General features: G+C 33.2%; 1 protein-coding gene across 2 annotated transcripts; it reads left to right on the top strand.

Annotated features, from left to right (window-relative positions):
- The first annotated feature begins 2,719 nt into the window (after positions 1–2,719).
- On the top strand, positions 2,720–16,666 carry rhobtb2b (Rho related BTB domain containing 2b). Of its 2 annotated transcripts, XR_007828645.1 has the most exons (11): positions 2,720–3,083; positions 4,949–5,150; positions 5,243–5,346; positions 5,426–5,611; positions 7,834–8,780; positions 10,522–10,640; positions 10,994–11,144; positions 11,835–11,923; positions 13,380–13,485; positions 14,809–15,280; positions 15,822–16,666. XR_007828645.1 is itself a non-coding variant. In XM_051121869.1 (10 exons), the coding sequence occupies exons 1-10, from the start codon at positions 3,061–3,063 to the stop codon at positions 15,030–15,032; spliced, it is 2,151 nt and encodes a 716-aa protein (XP_050977826.1). In that variant the 5' UTR covers positions 2,720–3,060; the 3' UTR covers positions 15,033–16,666. The 2 variants fall into 2 exon arrangements, 1 of the variants encoding a protein (XP_050977826.1); XM_051121869.1 differs by having other exon boundaries at positions 14,809–16,666.
- Positions 16,667–18,717: the final 2,051 nt, after the last annotated feature.

Genomic DNA, 18,717 nt, shown 5'->3' with positions numbered 1-18,717 from the left:
AAAACATCAAAATTACTGTTTTTTCTTTTATGCCAAAAAACATTTTACTATATTAAGTAAAGATCGTGTTCTGTGAAGATTTGGACAACTTTAAAGGTGATTTTTTTTCAGTATTTAGATTCCAGATTTTCAAATAGTTGTATCTCAGCCAAATATTGTGCTGTACAATCAAACCACACATAAATGGAAAGCTTTTATTTATTCTGCTTTCAGATGATGTATACATCTCAATTTAAAAAAAAATGACCCTTATGACTGGTTTTGTGGTCCAGGGTCACATTTAGATACTTAGCTCAAACACTGTCCATTTTAAAGTTGCACCTTACACTCTTACACATAAAGGTTGCGAAATAGAAGTTTGACCATTGTTTTCCCTTTTGTTGAAAAGTTCTTAAAAGGAACTTTTTTTCTTAGTGTGAAGATCTGAAGAACCTTCTTTCATAAATAACCTTTTATGCAGTGGAACGTTTTCATTGATGTTAAAAGTTTTTTATAGAACCATTGTTTCTTTAACTTTTAAGAGTGTAGCAAATCTAAACTGTTAAACACCAGCTATCATAAAAACAAACAAACTCAGAGTTCTCATGATTCTAAATGATGTTTCGTTTACGTTCTCATCTGAAGGATCTTGTTGATTTACCCCGTTCAGTAACAATGTAGAAGACAAATGATATTCCCCTCAGGCGGGTGAGTCTCAATGGCTTCTTTGTTGAGGACAACTACAGTATGTTTGGTTTGGATTTCATGTCACTGTGATTTAGTTAATGCACATCTCTCTTATTTGATGCTTTTGGCTGCGGTTCTAAAAGAGGGTTCAGGGAGTTTTGTTGACACCTGGCACAGGTAATTGTGCTAAAGGTACAGTACGAGCGTTTTTTTATAATGCCGTAGGGCTTTATGAAAACAGACATGTGAAGCTTGTCAGAACTAGTTGACTAAACATCCGTTCCCACAATTCACAGTGCTGGATCTGACAGTGAGGCGTTTATCAGTGTCTAATCAGTGGATGTTGGAAAGGCTTTAGAGGAAGTGATGTTTTCCATGATGAATTTCATTAGCCTCAAGAAATTTCCTCCCCTAAAGGGTTAATTACGCTGATAATGATCAAAGCGCTCACTGGTTTTGTAGAAGGGGGCTGGAGACAGAGCTATTTTGGTTTTATTACCTTTGTTCACACAGACGCCTGTTAGTTACCGCTGAAGTAGGGCAAAAGAGTCACACTCACATCTTTACTGAATAACATGAATGAGTAGTCTAAAGAATAAATACACACACCGTAGGCCTATAATTTTCCAATAATCCATTGACTCTCACACTACATGGAAAGGCTGATTAAACATTTCTCCTTCATGTGACATTGAAGTCATATTTATGACATCATCACCTATAGCTGATATGAAGCTTTAATTTCATTTAAGTAAATACAGTTTCCAAAAATGAGGAAAGAAAATGTTCATAAAATAAAGTGGGCTCGAAAAGCCTAAAATGATTTTGGAAATCTCAGATATTTTTTTCTACCTGGAAATAAACCAAGTTTTAGGAATTTGATAAGTAAAAAAAAATGTTATGCATAAATGTATAAATAATAATAAATATGTATAATATATATATATATATATATATATATATATGTAATATAAAATAATGTATAGTATATAAAATACACAATAAATTAATTAATTATTTATAAACAATAGGTTTTTACCCTATTATGTCTTTAATCATACATAAGAACTTTACTGACATTGAACATGTGAACTTTTTTTCCTGTTGAAGCACAAGAAGCTCTGTTAAATATGATGGATCATTCCTGCTGTCATCCAAATAATGAAATAAAATGAATAATAGAAATAAATAACAAAAAAAAAAAAAATTAATTAAACTAAATAAAATACTATAAAATTGTACTGTTGACGCACAAAAAGCTCTGTTGAATATGATGGATTATTGCTGCTGTTTTTAAAAATAAAATAATAAAATAAATAATGGAAATAAAAACAAAAATAAATAAATAAAATGAATTAATTAAAATAAATGAAATAAAATAAAATTAATAAATAGATAAATAAGTACATAGAGAAAATAAAATAAATAAAAACAAAAAAATAATAAAAATAAAAAATAAATTAATTAAAACAAATATAATAATAATCATTACTGCTGTCATCAAAAAATAAAATAAAATAATCTAAATAAAAACAAAAATAAATGAATAAAAATGTATTAATTAATAATAATAATAATAATAATAATAATGGTTTACAGGCCTAACAAATGGTAAAAACTGTAGAAATTATGAAAGCAAATTTTCTTATTAAGTTCTTCACTCCTACTGTCATGCTGATATTATTTAATAATGACAGATTTTATGTTAACTTGGGAAAAAAAAGCATTTTACTAGTAAGTCTCAGACTATTAGACCTCATTCTTGTCTTTAATTATCCAAGATCAACACAAGCAACAAACACACATCATGACACTTCACTTTCTATTAAGATTCAATGTTCAGTCTATTATTAATATTTCACAGGTACAAGATAGTTGGAAGTGAGTGTCGGATGCAGATGTGCAAAGAGAAGCTGTGCACACTATTGAATATGGTGGACATTCATATTAAGTACCAGGTTGGTAGTTATGAAGCTTGAAGTAGTTATATGCGTCAAATGTATGAATTGTATGTCTATACGACTTTTTTCTCACCCACCCCTTCTCAGCAGCGATTAGCCTATGTACTGCGTCAGATGGCGCTGCCTACATGCGGAAGAGAAACCAAGGAACACCAGGAATGTCACGAATCAGAAACCTCCAGTCGTTGTGCTTTTCTGCTCATTCAGTCGGTGTATTTTACTCAAACGAGCTCAAGAACGAATGCTTGAGCTGATAACATGGGTTAGCTTGTGTCTGGTTGCGGTAAACTACGGTAAAAATAAGTCTGTATCTTCCGCGTCTCCGCCGGGAAAATGAAGTGTATGCCCGGTTCGCTTCAGGTGCACGCCGCATCCAACGGGCATTTGATCTCCATCATCTTCATCTCTAATATTACAAACGACTGCCAACCCGATGCATCCCTTCAGTTCACTTCGGTAAGGTTTTGCGCGTTCATAAATGCATTTGCATTTGTGTTTGTGTAGGCTACATTAAATGCCCTCCTGAGCAGGACATTTCGGACGTGAGGAGTATTACATAAGTTCAGGGTGAAGGCTGTGTCTCAACCTAGTGAGCTGCCTACCTAGACACCATTTGTGGCCATCGTAGAAGTATTGTTTCAGCCCATTCTGAGCGCTTTTAATGATGCTGACGATAAACCTGTTGTTTTTATTTACAACACTGCGCTTGAATTCTTGACTCTGATTGGTCAATGCATAGCGACGCTTAGGTTTTTTTTTTTTATTACTTTGTTGAATTGATCGCTAAACTGGACTTTCATTTTTCTCGTAACTTTTGAAAGATATTTTGAGAGGGAGCACCCAGTTAAAGCAGTTGTCGCCATTTTTTTCCCACTAATGTTTTAGAGGATTTACACTTAGAGTAAGTTACCCGGATGCGCGGCCACATTGGCGATACTCGGATGTAAACAACAGCATGGATTGCATGGATAATGCGCTACTGAATACGTTGTTCTGCTAATTTATGCTGTCTAAACCACAGAAAAAAACATGTGGAAGCTGCTAAATCATATGTGACCCTGGATCACAAAACCAGTCATAAGGGTCATTTTTTCAAAATTGAGTTTTCATACATTTACAGTAGGAATTTTACAAAATATCTTCATGGAACATGATCTTTACTTAATTTCCTAATGATTTTTGCCATAAAAGAAAAATCAATAATTTTGACCCATGCAATGTATTTTTGGCTATTGCTACAAATAAACCCCAGTGACTTAAGACTGGTTTTGTGGTCCAGGGTCACATATAGAGAAGGACTTATAGTAATATCTGAGTTTTGTTCGGTTCAAGGCATTGTAACATTTAGTTTCGCCAATATGACCGATTAATGCGCACCATGAAAACACTCTATAGAAAAACTCATTTTTTCTATTCAGCGTAATAATAATTAATTAAATTTTGTTGCTATGATGTAATGGACCACTTTTTGTAGCGGAAACTTGAAGAACTTGGATATTTCGCCATTGTCCGAAGCAATATAATTGTGCTATTTTATTTTTCTCGTAACTTTAGAGATATGCAGAAAAAACATAGTTATAAGAGTTTTAAGTTGTCGTCAAAAATGTTCACTAATAGTCTATATTATATTTGAATTATTTCGTTGCTACAATGTAAATCGACTATTTTTCATGGCAGAAGCTTAAGAATACTTAAAATGACTGCTAAACCAGATATTTCACTACTTTTATTTTTCTTGTAACTTTTGAGAGATATTTAGAGAGAGAGTCCCCAGTTAAAGCAGAAAAAAAATCACTTTAAGAGTTTTGCTAATAGTTTATAGAAATAGTAATATTTTCTTAAGAAAAAACAATATTAAAAATTTATTTATTTAGTTTCTACGATGGACATTTTTTGTAGCAGAAGCTTATAATAACTCTAAGTAAATTCATTTTTGATTCTTTACAAATATATTTATTTATTGTAGTGCTGTCAAACAATTAATTGTGATTAATCGCATCCAAAATAAAAGTTTTTGTTTACATAATTTATGCGTGTGTACTGTGTATATTTATTATTTATATATAAATACACAAACATGCATGTATGTATTCAAGAAAAACGTTATCTTCATATATTAAATATATTTATATCATATAAATTATATTATTATAAACATACACATGTAAATACATGTAAATATTTTCAAAATATATACTGTATATGTGTTTCATTTTGGATGCGACTGATCACGATTAATCATTTGACAGCACTAATTTATTTTATGTTGACTTTTTTTTTCTGGAGTATTTTCAAATTGACATTTTATTGTTTGCTTTTAGGTCTCAGTTTACAGATACTGACATGGACTATGAGAGGCCTAATGTCGAGACCATTAAATGTGTGGTGGTTGGAGACAATGCTGTGGGCAAAACACGTCTTATCTGTGCCCGCGCGTGTAATGCCACTCTCACACAGTACCAGCTACTTGCCACACATGTGCCCACTGTCTGGGCCATAGACCAGTACAGAGTCTGTCAAGAGGTTTGGGTTTTTATCTTTCCATGAGCGACACCTCAGAAGCATAAGATAAGTATTATAACTCACAAATTCATTACTTGTGCCTGGTTTTGAAGGTTCTGGAACGTTCCAGAGATGTCGTGGATGATGTGAGCGTGTCTCTTCGATTGTGGGACACCTTTGGAGACCATCACAAAGATCGCCGCTTCGCTTACGGCAGGTGTGTTTGTAGACCACATCTTTCTTAGAACTTACTCTCAGTGTGTTCTTGAGTGCTCTATCTTGTGTTTGGGCACTAGGTCAGACGTGGTGGTCCTGTGCTTCTCCATCGCCAACCCTAATTCTCTGTTTCACGTGAAGACCATGTGGTACCCGGAGATTAAGCACTTCTGTCCTCGTGCCCCAGTCATCCTGGTGGGCTGCCAGTTGGACCTGCGTTACGCTGACCTGGAGGCTGTTAATAGGGCACGGAGACCTCTTGCCAGGTGAATTGTCAAATTATTGATCTGTGATTTAAAACCCCTTGAAATCAGAATTTGAAATCAGAGTTTACAAAATTTATGTAATTTGGTGGATACACTAAATATACGCTACCAGTCAAAAGTTTTTGAACAGTAGGATTTTTAATGTTTTTTAAGAAGTCTCTTCTGCTCACTGCATTAATTTGATCCAAAATACAGCAAAAGCAGTAAAATTGTGACATATTTTTACTATTTAAAATAACTGCTTTCTATTTGAATATATTTTAAAATGTAATTTATTCCTGTGATCAAAGCTAAATTTTCAGCATTATTACTCCAGTCTTCAGTGTCACATGATCCTTCAGAAATCATCCTAATATGCTGATTTGCTGTTCAAGAACCATTTTTATTATTATTATCAATATTTAAAAGAATCTTTTTTTTTTCACGATTCTTTGAGTAGAAAAATCCAAAGATCAGCATTTATCTGAAATAGAAAACTTTTGTAACATTATACGCATTTTTTCAATCAAAAGCCTGGAGTTAGTATGAATTTTATTAAAAAAAAAAAATTGTAAAGAAATTGTAGAAATTAATACTTTTATTTAGCAAGGATGCTTTAAATGGATCAAAAGTGATGATAAAGACATTTATAATGTTACAGAAGATTTCTATTTCAGATAAATACTCAGCTGTTTTCAACATAATAATGAAAATCAGCAAATCAGAATATCAGAATGATTTCTGAAGGATCATGTGACTGGAGTAATGATGCTAAAAATTCACCTTTGAAATCACAGCAATAAATAACATTTTAAAATGTATTCAAATAGAAAACAGCTATTTTAAGTAGTAAAAATACTTCAAAATTTTAATGTTTATGCTGTGCTTTGGATCAAATAAATGTAGGCTTGGTGAGCAGAAGAGACTTCTTTAAAAAAAAACATTCAAATTCTTACTGTTCAAAAACTTTTGACTGGTAGTGTATAGTCATTATTTTTCTGTAAAACATACCAAAATATGATAAATCTTGCATTAAATTAAAAAATGAAGTAAAAACAGTGCTATTATAAAATATTATTACAATTTAAAGTAGCTGTTCTGTTTTAATATATTTTAAAATTATTTATTTCTCTGGATAAAATGTTCAGCAGCCATTACGTGTTTTTGAGGAAACCATTACAATTTTTAGGATTCATTAATGAATATAAAGTTTAAAAGAGCAACTTTGATTTGAAATTTGAAATTTATTGTAACATTATACATGTCTTTTCTCTCACTTTTGATCAGTTTAATGCATCCCTGCTGAATAAAAGTAATAGTTTAAAAATAATAATACTGCATACAGAAAATAAATAAAAAAATGATTATAACTATCTATATATTATAAAAACCACTTGCTTGTCTAAAATATGTTTTTATAAATATAAATATGCATGTCTTTATATTATAAATATCACATGTTTCTCTAAATTATGAATATATAAAATACATAAATATTAAAAAATATAAATATCTCAATACTAAATACTATTAATAAAATATTAATAAATAATTCATGGTCTGTTGGTATATCTTTGGCTTGCTTTAGTTTAAACTTCTATTGGCTCCTCAGTGTAGATTGAACATTATTTATCTGAAATTTTTATTAAAGGGATAGTTCACCCAAAAAACAACAACAACAACAACAACAACAAAAAAAATTCTGTCATTCATTACTCACCCTTATGTCGTTCCAAACCCATTAGACCTTCGTTTATCTTCGGAACACAAATTAAGATATTTTTGATGAAATCTGAGAGCTTTCTGATGTGTCGTGGTACTGTTGTGGACATGCATCGAAGACTGACACGGAAGAGAAGAAATTGTTGAATAAAGTCATCGTTTTGTTTCTTAACACACAAAAAGTATTCTCGTAACTTCATAACATTACAGTTGAACCACTGATGTCACATGGACTGTTTTAACAATGTCTTTATTACCTTTCTGGGCCTTGAACGTTTCGGTTGTGTTGCTGTATATGCAAGATCAGAAAGCTCTCAGATTTCATAGAAAATATCTTAATTTGTGTTCCAAAGATGAACGAAGGTCTTATGGGTTTGGAACGACATGAGGGTGAGTAATTAATGACAGAATTTTTATTTTTGGGTAAACTATCACTTTAATGCAAGACCCAATTATGTAACATTCACATCAAAGATATTTTAGTATTGTTGTTGACATTTCTCCATGCACCAACCTTACAGACCCATCAAAGCGAACGAGATTCTTCCTCCTGAGAAGGGTCGTGAGGTGGCCAAAGAGTTGGGCGTGCCCTACTACGAGACAAGCGTGGTGGCTCAGTTTGGAGTGAAGGATGTGTTTGACAATGCCATCCGCGCTGCTCTTATCTCACGGCGCCACCTGCAGTTCTGGAAGTCTCATTTGCGCGACGTCCAACGGCCACTTTTGCAGGCACCTTTTCTGCCTCCCAAGCCTCCTCCGCCTGTAATAGTCATCCCACCACCCCCTTCCACCACTGAAGAGCACCCTGGGCGTCTGTTGGAGGAGCCGCTGTGTGCTGATGTGGTTCTGGTCCTCCAGGAGAACCAGCGAGTCTTCGCTCATAAGGTCTACCTCGCCACGGCCTCCTCGAAATTCTACGACCTTTTCCTCCAGGATGTAAAGGCCGAGGCTGACTGTAAGCAACCCACTGGCCGAGAGCCTCCCGCACGGGCGGCCAGTTTTGACATGTGTGAGAGCAGCGATGAGGAAAGCAGGGTCAACCTCAGAGCCTGCATCAGTGACGGGACCCTGATTGGCGCAGACTCTGATGGAATTCTGGAGGGCGGTCGAGGTGGGCATTTTCTGTCGTCTTTGGGTAGGGCTTTTGTCAGCATCAGGAGGGAAACAGTCCAGGACCCCGTCACGTTCATCTCCCGGCCGATGACGTTGGTGCAGATGGATCCGTCGGTGTTGCTTGGCCCGTTTCGCGTGGTCATGCGTTACCTTTACACGGGACAGCTGGACGAACACGAGAAGGACTTGATGCACATTGCACACATTGCTGAGCTGCTGGAGGTGTTCGACTTGCGCATGATGGTCGCCAACATCCTCAACAATGAGGCCTTTATGAATCAGGAGATCACAAAGGCTTTCCATGTCCGACGGACCAATCGGGTGAAGGAATGCCTGGCCAAAGGAACTTTCTCAGGTAACATTTCCTAACATCTTCTGGACTCACTGTTATAATGGCTACATTTTCTTAATTAAAAAGCATGTCTAATAATTTGAAAACATGAAACATACAATTTAACAGCATTTTATTAACTGTAACAAAAATTATAATTTTATGGTCCTATGAAATTTTTCCTAGATTCTGTTATTTTTTTCTCAAATTCAGTATTTTCAGTTTTGAAATTTTATTTTTTTTAGTTTTGACTGAACTATATTATATTTTAACAATAAAAAGTATGCCTAATCAATAAAATGTATAAAACTTCAAAAGTTCATAAAAGATACATTGCTGTTCAGAAGTTTGGGATGTTTTTAAATAAATATTTTCTGCTCGTCAAGGCTGCATTTATTTGATTAAAAATACAGAAAAAATTCTAATATTATAAAATATAATTTCAGTTTAAAATAGAGGTTTTCTATTTTAATATACTTTAAAATAGAATTTATTCCTGTGATGAAAAACTAAATTTACAGCATCAATACTCTAGTCTTCAGTGTCACATGATCCTTCGGAGCTCATTGTAATATGCTGATTTATTATCAGTGCTGGAAACAGATGTGCTGCTTAATTTTTTTTGGAGCCTGTGATTCTTTTTTCAGGATTCTTTGATGATAAAAATGTTAAAAAGAGCAGCATTTATTTAAAATCTTTGTAATCTTTTGTTAAATTATAAAAAGTGATAGTGAAGGCTCATAAAAGATTTCTATTTTGAATAAATGCAGAACAACTGTTTTCAACATTGATAATAAACATGTGACAATGAAGACTGGAGTAATAATGCTGAAAATTTAGCTATGCATCACAGAAATACATTATATTTTAAAGTATATTCAAATAGAAAGTTTTATTTTAAGTTGCAATAATATTTCATAATATTACTGTTTTTTTCTGCAGTTTTGATCAAATAAATGGAAATTTGATGAACATAAGAAACTTCTTTAAAAAACATTTTAAAAAATGTACTGATCCCAACCTTTTAAATGGCATAGGGCATTTTTTTTCCTAGCAATTCTGTGGTGTTTTTTGGATTTATGATTTAATGTAAATGATTTAAAATGATCAAAAACCGTGTTAATCATATGAAGGCATGAGATATTAAAAAATTAAATTAATGTTTTCATATGTGATCAGATAAAAGTTTTGTTTTTTGTCAGCTGAGATGTTTTGTAGATGAAACTGTGGTGCTCTTTCACACAGGAAAATTCACTTTTACAAGGTGTTTGCATGTAAATGTGTTTTAGCAGTGTGTGGACACAGCCGTGCTACAATGATAAAAATCCATCCACTCTGTTTTTTAATCCCCTAAAAACCTAAACATTCTCAATTCAAGTCATTTTGATTTTTTGAGCTGTTTGATGTCACACTGCTCAAGCCCTGCCCATGACTACTGACGGACTGTCCCGTATTAGCATATTTCTGCTGGTTATGCTCTGTTTGCTATTTTCTCTGCACTCGAGCAGCTGTAAGAGTAGCTGTAACGACAACGTCTCGTAAGCAATGCAACACGAGAGTCTTCATTTTCTACCGATGCCCCCTTTAAATAGCAGACTTTAATATTCACATACACTTGTCCATATCACGATTTAATTAGTTGTACAGTATTACTTCTGATGTACTCATCCAAAATTTTCCAGATTCCATGACATTCCATGTTGTAAAGAAACATTTTGTGACTGGATTATGAAATTCTATACATGTTTCTTTCTTTATATCCAAGATGTGGTGTTTAAACTGGATGATGGTACCGTTCAGGCCCATAAACCCCTGCTCATCTCCAGCTGTGATTGGATGGCAGCCATGTTTGGTGGGCCTTTTGTCGAAAGCTGCACTAAAGAGGTGAATACTGCATTTTACAGAAGTGACCCATTCATGTACAGCAGGGGTGGTGAACGTCGGTCCTGGAGAGCCGCAGCCCAGCAGAGTTTTGTTTCAACCCTAATCAAACGCACCTGAACAAGCTAATCAAGGTCTGAAGGGTTACTAGAACGCTACAGACAGGTGAGTTTTAATTAGGATTGCAGCTGAACTCTGCAGGGACTGGAGTTCGCCACCCCTGATGTACAGCATTCATAAACATCTCCTTGGCTAAAAGAAAATTTGAAAAGAAAAAACTGGCATCTGCTGTTGATCTATGCCATTTTTTGACATTTGTATACAGATTTTTTTTCAGACTTTTTGTGGTTCCACAGGTGCTGTTCCCAAACACGACCCGTAGTAGCATGCAGGCGGTGCTGGAATATCTCTACACGGGACGCTTCTGCTCCAGACCTGACCTGGATGCCATGGAGCTCATTATCTTGGCTAATCGCCTCTGCCTGCCTCACCTGGTTGCTCTCACAGGTCCGATGGTTGATTATGTCATCTGTAATGAATATAAGAACTAACAAGGATTACTTTATACCTCTTCTTTATTAACCAGGATTTCTGGGTTTTTAATATAAAATATATACAGAAGTCTCTCAGTTATTTGATTAAATATACAGTAAAAACAGTGTGAAATATTATTACAATTTAAAGTATTCTATTTGAATATATTTTAAAATGTAATTCATTCCTGTGATGTAAAGCTACATTTTCAGCATCATTACTCCAGTCTTCAGTGTCACACGATCCTTCTGAATTATTGTATTGTAATATGCTGATTGGTGCTCAAGAAACCTTTATTATTATTATCAGTGTTAAAAGCTGTTGGGCATTTATTCAACATAGAAATCTTTTGTAACAATGTAACAGTGTCTTTACTGTCACTTTTGATTAATTAAATGCATCATTAATGGAAAAAAAGTGATTTCTTACCCATACATTTTTAAACAGTAGTGTAAACATTGTGATTGTGTTTAGGTAATAAGTAACGTGGACAAAAATATGTGGCATCTTCTTTTAGTCGATTAATATTGATCACTATTCATATGCATTGAAAAGAGCAGCATGAACATTGCTATAAACATCTCCTTTTGTGTAGTGCTGCAGATAAAAAAAAGGCATGTATGGTTTTATGTGAACTAACCACTAAACTGTGTTTCACTGCAGAACTTCATACTGTGACTGTGCTGAAGGAGGCTGCCGCTACGGGCACGGACATTGACGGAGATGTACTGGTATATCTGGAGATGGCTCAGGTAAAACTGCATGTGAAAACCCTCACAAACTCAGTCAGCACTAAATGTAGCATATATAAGTGCATAGGTTATTTAAGAGTTTTCAAGTTTGCATTTCCTTTATTGATTAACCCACCTGTTATGCATTTTGAGCCAGTACTGAGTTTAGCTGTAAAAATAACAGGCATTTTAGATTTGTTGAGTATACTAAAAAAGAAACTGCATGAGAAACAATAGGTTTCCTGCAAATGCTGTCCTGCTCTGGGATTTGGTGTGAAGTCAGACACATTTGTGCAGCATTCCTGTGACAGTTCATGTGGTTCTTTCTGTCATGCCTGACTGGTCAATCTGAGTCACTTGGTATACTAAAGAGACTCAGGAACACTGAGCATTTAATGTCTAAGGAGCTCTCTGCAATAAAATTTGATTCTGTACTAAATGATGTGATTTATAAAATGCATTCAGTAGAGCTTGAGTTCAATAGATGAACTGGTATAGACTGACTGTAGAGAATGAGCTACCTACTAATGCCATTACAAACCATTCATGTGGAACATAAATATTTAACATATTGGGCACTTGTTCAAAAACCAGTGCATAAAGAAACAAAAGGAAAAGTACATAATACCTGCATAAGGTAACATTGAAATTTAATTTGTGCATCATGGCACTACTATTATCGAATCCCGTTTCCGCCACTGAATAAAACATTTAAAAAAAAGGTAATTGAAAGTTTTATCACACAGTTTTGACTTTTTACTCACAATTGTGTGATTTAAAAATTGTGTGATTTAAATTCTGACTTTTTTTTTCTCCTCAGAATTGCAAGTTTGTATCTCGCAATTCAGGTTTTATAAGAGTTTATATCATCAGAATTGCGAGGAAAAAAAAAGACAATTGCGAGATATAAACTTGATATGAGTTTATGTCTTACAGTTCTGACTTTAGAACTTTATAACTGTTTATATCATGCTGTTTTGAGAAAAAAAGGTCAGAATTGTGAGTTTATATCCCACAATTCTGACTTCATAATTTGCAATTCCAAGTTTATATCTCTAATTTTTTATTCAGTGGTGAAAACCGACTTCCATACTACTATTTTGGTTACAAGACATAAGAAAACTAGGAACTTTGTTTCTATTACCATTCAAAAGATTGGAGTCAGTCATAGAAATTTACATACAAAATGTTTCTTGAGCAGCAAATCAGGATCATGTGACACTGATAACTGGAGTAACAATGCTTTTAAAATGTATTCAAATCCAAAACAGTTGTTTTGAATGGTAATAATATTCCACATTTCTGTTTTTACGGTATTTTTGCCACCGTGGTGAGGATAAGAGTCTTCTTTCAAAAACATTCAGTCTTTCCAACCTCATGACAACCTTTTGAACGATAGTTTTTCATATGTTTTTGAAACGGTGTGAGGGTGAGTAAATGTTTTTTTTTTTTTTTTGCTGTTGTCATGTGGTTTCAGTTCCACTGTGCCTACCAGCTCACCGATTGGTGCCTTCACCACATCTGCACCAACTACAACAACGTGTGCCGCAAATTCCCCAGAGACATGAGGGCCAAATCAGCAGGTAGTACATCAACAGTTATTTTTTTATTTTTTTATAATTTTCTACAGTTTTATCATTTTAGTATTATTGACATATAGTTCTTTTTTTGTAATTCAAATTTTAGATGTTTTATTAATTCTCTTATTTATTTTTTTTTCCATTTATTATTTCTTTTAGATATTTTAAAATACATATGTTTATTTTATGGAAGCTTGTTTCTGACACTAAACAAAAAATAAAAAATGTAATTGTGCCTTATTTTTCTCACAATTCTGACTTTTTTTTTCTCAGATGCATGACATAAACTTTCAATTGTAAGTAATTATAACTTGAAGTTGCAAGTTTATATCTCACAATTGAGAATAAAACGTTAGAACTGACAGATGGAAACTTGCAACTCTGAGAAACAAAAAAAAAAAAAAAATTATGAGAGAAAATCTTGCATTTATACTTGTTATCTTTAAATTTTTTATTCTAGTGCAGAAACAAGATTTCATATTTTTTCATATTTTTATTTCAGTTTTTGTTATTTTAGTACACTACCAGTCAAAAGTTTCTTTCTTTCTTTTTTTAAGAAGTAGTGTCTTCTGCTTACCAAGCCTGCATTTATTTGATCCAAATTACAGCAAAAACAGTAAAATTTTGAACTATATTTAATATTTAAAGTAACTGTTTTCTATGTTAATATATTTTAAAATGTAATTTATTCCTCCGATTTCAAAGCTAAATTTTTAGCATCATTACTCAAGTCACATGAACCTTCAGAAATCATCCAAATATTCTGATTTGCTGCTCAAAAACACATGCTTTTTATTTTAGATAAATGCTAATCTTTGAATCTTTCTGTTCATCAAAGGGTCCTGAAAAAATGTACTCAACTGTTTTAAATATTGATAATAATAATATAATAAAGGTTTCTTAAACTCAGCATCAGCATATTAGAATGATTTCTGAAGGATCATGTGACACTGAAGACTGGAGTAATGATGCTAAAAATTTAGCTTTGATCACAGGAATAAATTATATTTTAAAATATATTCAAATAAAAAGCAGTTATTTTAAATAGTAAAAATATTTCACAATAATACTGTTTTTACTCTGTTTTAGTCAAATAAATGCAAGCCTGGTGAGCAGAAGATAATTTTTTTAAAAAATAAAAAAACTTTTGACTGGTAGTGTACTAAAAGTTAAACTAAATGAAAATGTTACCTTGATTAGCTGAAATAAAAGTTTTTCAAATATTTTCTATTATTTCACATATTTTATTTCAAGCAACATTTTTTTCATTTTTTACACTTTGTTTACAACTATAACCTTATTGGATGCATTCATTTGCATTTTTAGAGAACCAAGAATACTTTGAGAAGCACCGCTGGCCTCCGGTCTGGTACCTAAAGGAGGACGACCACTACCAGAGAGCTCGGAAAGAGCGGGAAAAGGAGGACTACCTCTCCCAAAAACGCCAAAACAAGCGTAAATGGGTGCTGTGGAATCTTCCGCCCTCTCCTTCAAACCCCTCTTCATCTTCCTCATCATCCTCCTCCTCAGGCTCCTCTGCTATCATCTGAAGAGACGAGGGTGAAGCCTTATAGATGGAGAAACTGTAAGGTGCAGTGAACACGTTCTCCGATTTCTCTGCTTTTTCCACAGTTGGTTTCAGATCAACATCTCATCAGTCGTGCTTTGAAGTTCTTGGTGCTTGAAGTCCTGCACTCGGAAATGTACAGGCATAACACAGGACATGGCCGCCAAATACGTCTAGATGTAAAATGTTTACCAAATGTGACTGAAGTCGCTCTGCTTTTAAGCAAAACAGGTAAGCATTTCATCATCAAATAAAAAAAAAAAAAATGAAGAAACCTTATCGTGTTTTAGTGGTTCTCAAATGATTTTGCTTCACAACTCAAGTCAAAAATGGTTTATCTTAAAAAAAAAACCTATTGCATTCATTTGATGTTGTGGTAGTGTATTATTTTTATATAATATTGTAGATTTTTTAATAACATTTTCAACTAGCTGTAATTTTTATATTTTCTGTTTCAATTTTAATTTTAGTAAATGTATGTGATTTTTGTCATTTTTGACAAAATATTATTATTAAAAATGTACTTTTTTTTTTCTTTTAGCTTCAAAATGATTTTTTTTTTTTTTTTTTTAGTTTGGTTATAGTAATTTAGTACTACAACTTCACACTCAGTTGTCAAAGCAATTCTATTTTTTCTGTTTCAGCTTCATTTCAGTTGGCAAACAAAATTTTTAGTAGTTTTTAATTAACAATAACAACAATGTAAAATTAAAATTAAAATATTTAATAATTCAGATTTTTTTTTAGTTAAGAAGTTGTTTTTTTTCCCCAGATCCACTAATTGAGAACCACTCATCTAAAAGCATTTAGCCTCAAAGCAGAACTGTGGGAAAACAAGTCATCCAAAGAAAAAACTAAACCTGTTTGAACAGATTGCTGTGCATTTTTTTAGCCAGTAATATTCTTGATTTTTAGCATTGTACCTACAGTGACTCTTTGTGATTCATCCCCTGAATCACATCATATATGTATATAGATTACACAGTATATATATATATTCTCCTGATTCTAACAGGCATGATCACTAGACTCTAGTGCTGAAATTATATATCAGAAAATGTGAGTTTGCCACATAATTGTGCCTACTCATGTTATTCAGAGACGTCATGGCGAGATTCTGCTGGCAGAGTCTTTCTGTGTGAAATCCTCACTAGATGGTCATCAAGTTTATATTTTTCACTACAGTGTAGTTTGGATATTGAATTGAGTGGCAAAGCATTTACACATTTAGTGAATGCTGAAGGGATAGTTTTGTCATTATTTACACACCCTCATGTCTCTGCAGAATTTATGTTTTTCTCATTAGTTTCTCATATTAAAAACAGAAGAGAGAAAGTTAGAAGTTTGGACTGATGTGGAGGTGAGTGAATGATGAGAGGATGTGTTTTTGAGTGCATTGACATTTTAAATGTTTTGTGTAAAGATCTGGATCTTGTGCTAATTCAGTGCTGCTCCATGTGTCTGAACTGTCATTTAGACTTGATACTAAATATCACACAATCAACTGTCGTTCTGTAGAACGAAACTGTAATGAAAGGAAATGCTTATCAACATTTAAATTTAAATATAATAGCAAAAATGACTTGTTTTGCTTATTAAATTTTTGATTTAAAACTCTTTCTGTTTTGGTTTTTATATACTTTGCAGTGCACCGTTTTGCCACAAATGTAATATTTTGTGCTTACGTAAATTGAACTATAAAAAAAAATTCTATGTGCTACCAATATGTATATATGGGGCTTTTTCTATGCTTTAAGTACATCTGTTTTAAGTACATCTTCTGTACTGAACATTATAATTATGAACTAAAAAATGTAGTACAAAACTGAAGATTAAAAAACATTTTTTTTTAATTACAAAATATATAAATAAAAGAAAACAACTATAAAAGCTATTTTAAATATTTCTATAAACCAAGAAAAATCACTAAATATAGAAATGGTAAAAAAAATTGGCAATTGTATATGATAAATATTTGACATATATATATATATATATATATATATATATATATATACAGTGTGAGAGATTTATAATAAAAAATAAATATATAAATGTGTATATATGTGTATGTGTGTGTATATATATATGTGTGTATGGGTGTGTGTGTGTGTGTGTGTGTGTATGAAGTGTTCAGATGCAAAACCAGCTAAAAGCCATCTCGGTCAAAAATAAGGTGATGATACTGAGTGAATGCTCCTGACACATAGTATACGTCCATCAATGTCCACTTTTACTTCAAACTCGGTAAATTCCAGCCTCAGCCCAATCAGAAGTACCAGTACTTACATAGAAACCTATACAAAGTATAACAAGGAAATTATTTAAATGCAAAACCGAAAAGATGCTCTGCCTGTTTTGCATTTTCAGATACAAGCGGGGAAGTGTTTCCTCATCTCAGCACATGAAATCATGGGCATACAGCAAATTTCGAGAGAAATAAAACAAGGAAATTATTTAAATGCAAAACCGAAAAACCGCAATTCATGAAAAATATATACATACATGCATACATACATAGTGTATATATATATATATATATACACTATGTATGTATGCATGTATGTATATATGTATGTACGTATATATGTATGTGTATATATATCAGAATCAGAAAGAGCTTTTATTGCCAAGTATGCTTGCGCATATTAAGAATTTGTTTTAGTGTCATTAACTTCCAGTACACAGAGACAGCAACAACATGCAGACAATAAACATAAGATGAGAATAAAATACACATATGTAAATATAAATAGACAAAAATTTGAAAAATAAATTGAGAAAGAAATAAGTGGTATGTACAGTTGTGTTATAGATGATAGAATAGAATAGAATAGAATAGAACAGAAAGAGGTAGAGATGCAGGGATGTGCCAGGATGGGGGTGGTAACTAATAAATAAAAGGTTATTGCACATTATATTGCATGATGGGGCACAATGGAGTTAAACAATATTTAACTGTTCATAAGGAGAATTGCCTGGGGTAAAAAACTGTTCTTGTGCCTGGTTGTCCTGTTGTTTGGGGCTCTGTATATATATGTCTACATAGATATATACATATATATACATACATATATACATATATTTATGTATATATGCATGAATGTGTGTGTGTGTGTGTGTATATATATATATATATATACACATATATATGCATATAAATATACATATATATATATATATATATATGTTTATGTATATATGTTTGTATATATATACATGTATATGTATATATGTATGTATATATTGTCACGGGATGAAGAATCACACAACAAGGAGAGCTCAAATAAAGGCCCCGGAGGGTGGATTTATTATTTTAAGTGAAGACAAGTGCAACAAATACGGGTAGGTGCTCTGGTGCAATGGCGTGTTGTCCAGCTCGTGCAGCAGTGGATCCGTGTGTGCGTGTAAAGGGGAGCGGTCGGTCCTCAGCTGCTTTCTGGAGAGAGAGCGAGGGAAAACGTTAGTCCTCACGTGCATGTAGATCGTTCTCCATACTAGCCATGTTCCCTCTGCTTATAAGGACGCCGTCTGATGAGCCACAGCTGAGGCCGATCCGCCTGTGATGAGGACATGCAGGTGTGTCGTCCGTTTCCAGGGCGACGCTGATGAATCCTCGGGACGCTCGTCACGATATATACATGTATACACATGTATACACACACACA

Source organism: Labeo rohita, chromosome 10 (genome assembly GCF_022985175.1).
Source record: "Labeo rohita strain BAU-BD-2019 chromosome 10, IGBB_LRoh.1.0, whole genome shotgun sequence".
In the NCBI taxonomy this organism is placed as follows: domain Eukaryota; kingdom Metazoa; phylum Chordata; class Actinopteri; order Cypriniformes; family Cyprinidae; genus Labeo; species Labeo rohita.
Note: the sequence above shows the minus strand (reverse complement) of the source record. Positions and strands in the feature narration are given on the sequence as shown.

Bases quoted from the DNA above. Each gene is read 5' to 3' on its own strand.
- rhobtb2b (XM_051121869.1), top strand. From the start codon at position 3,061: ATGCATCCCTTCAGTTCACTTCG. The intron at 3,084-4,948 runs GTAAGGTTTTGC...GTTTGCTTTTAG, and splicing joins CATCCCTTCAGTTCACTTCG to GTCTCAGTTTACAGATACTG. The intron at 13,486-14,808 runs GTAGTACATCAA...TTGCATTTTTAG, and splicing joins CATGAGGGCCAAATCAGCAG to AGAACCAAGAATACTTTGAG.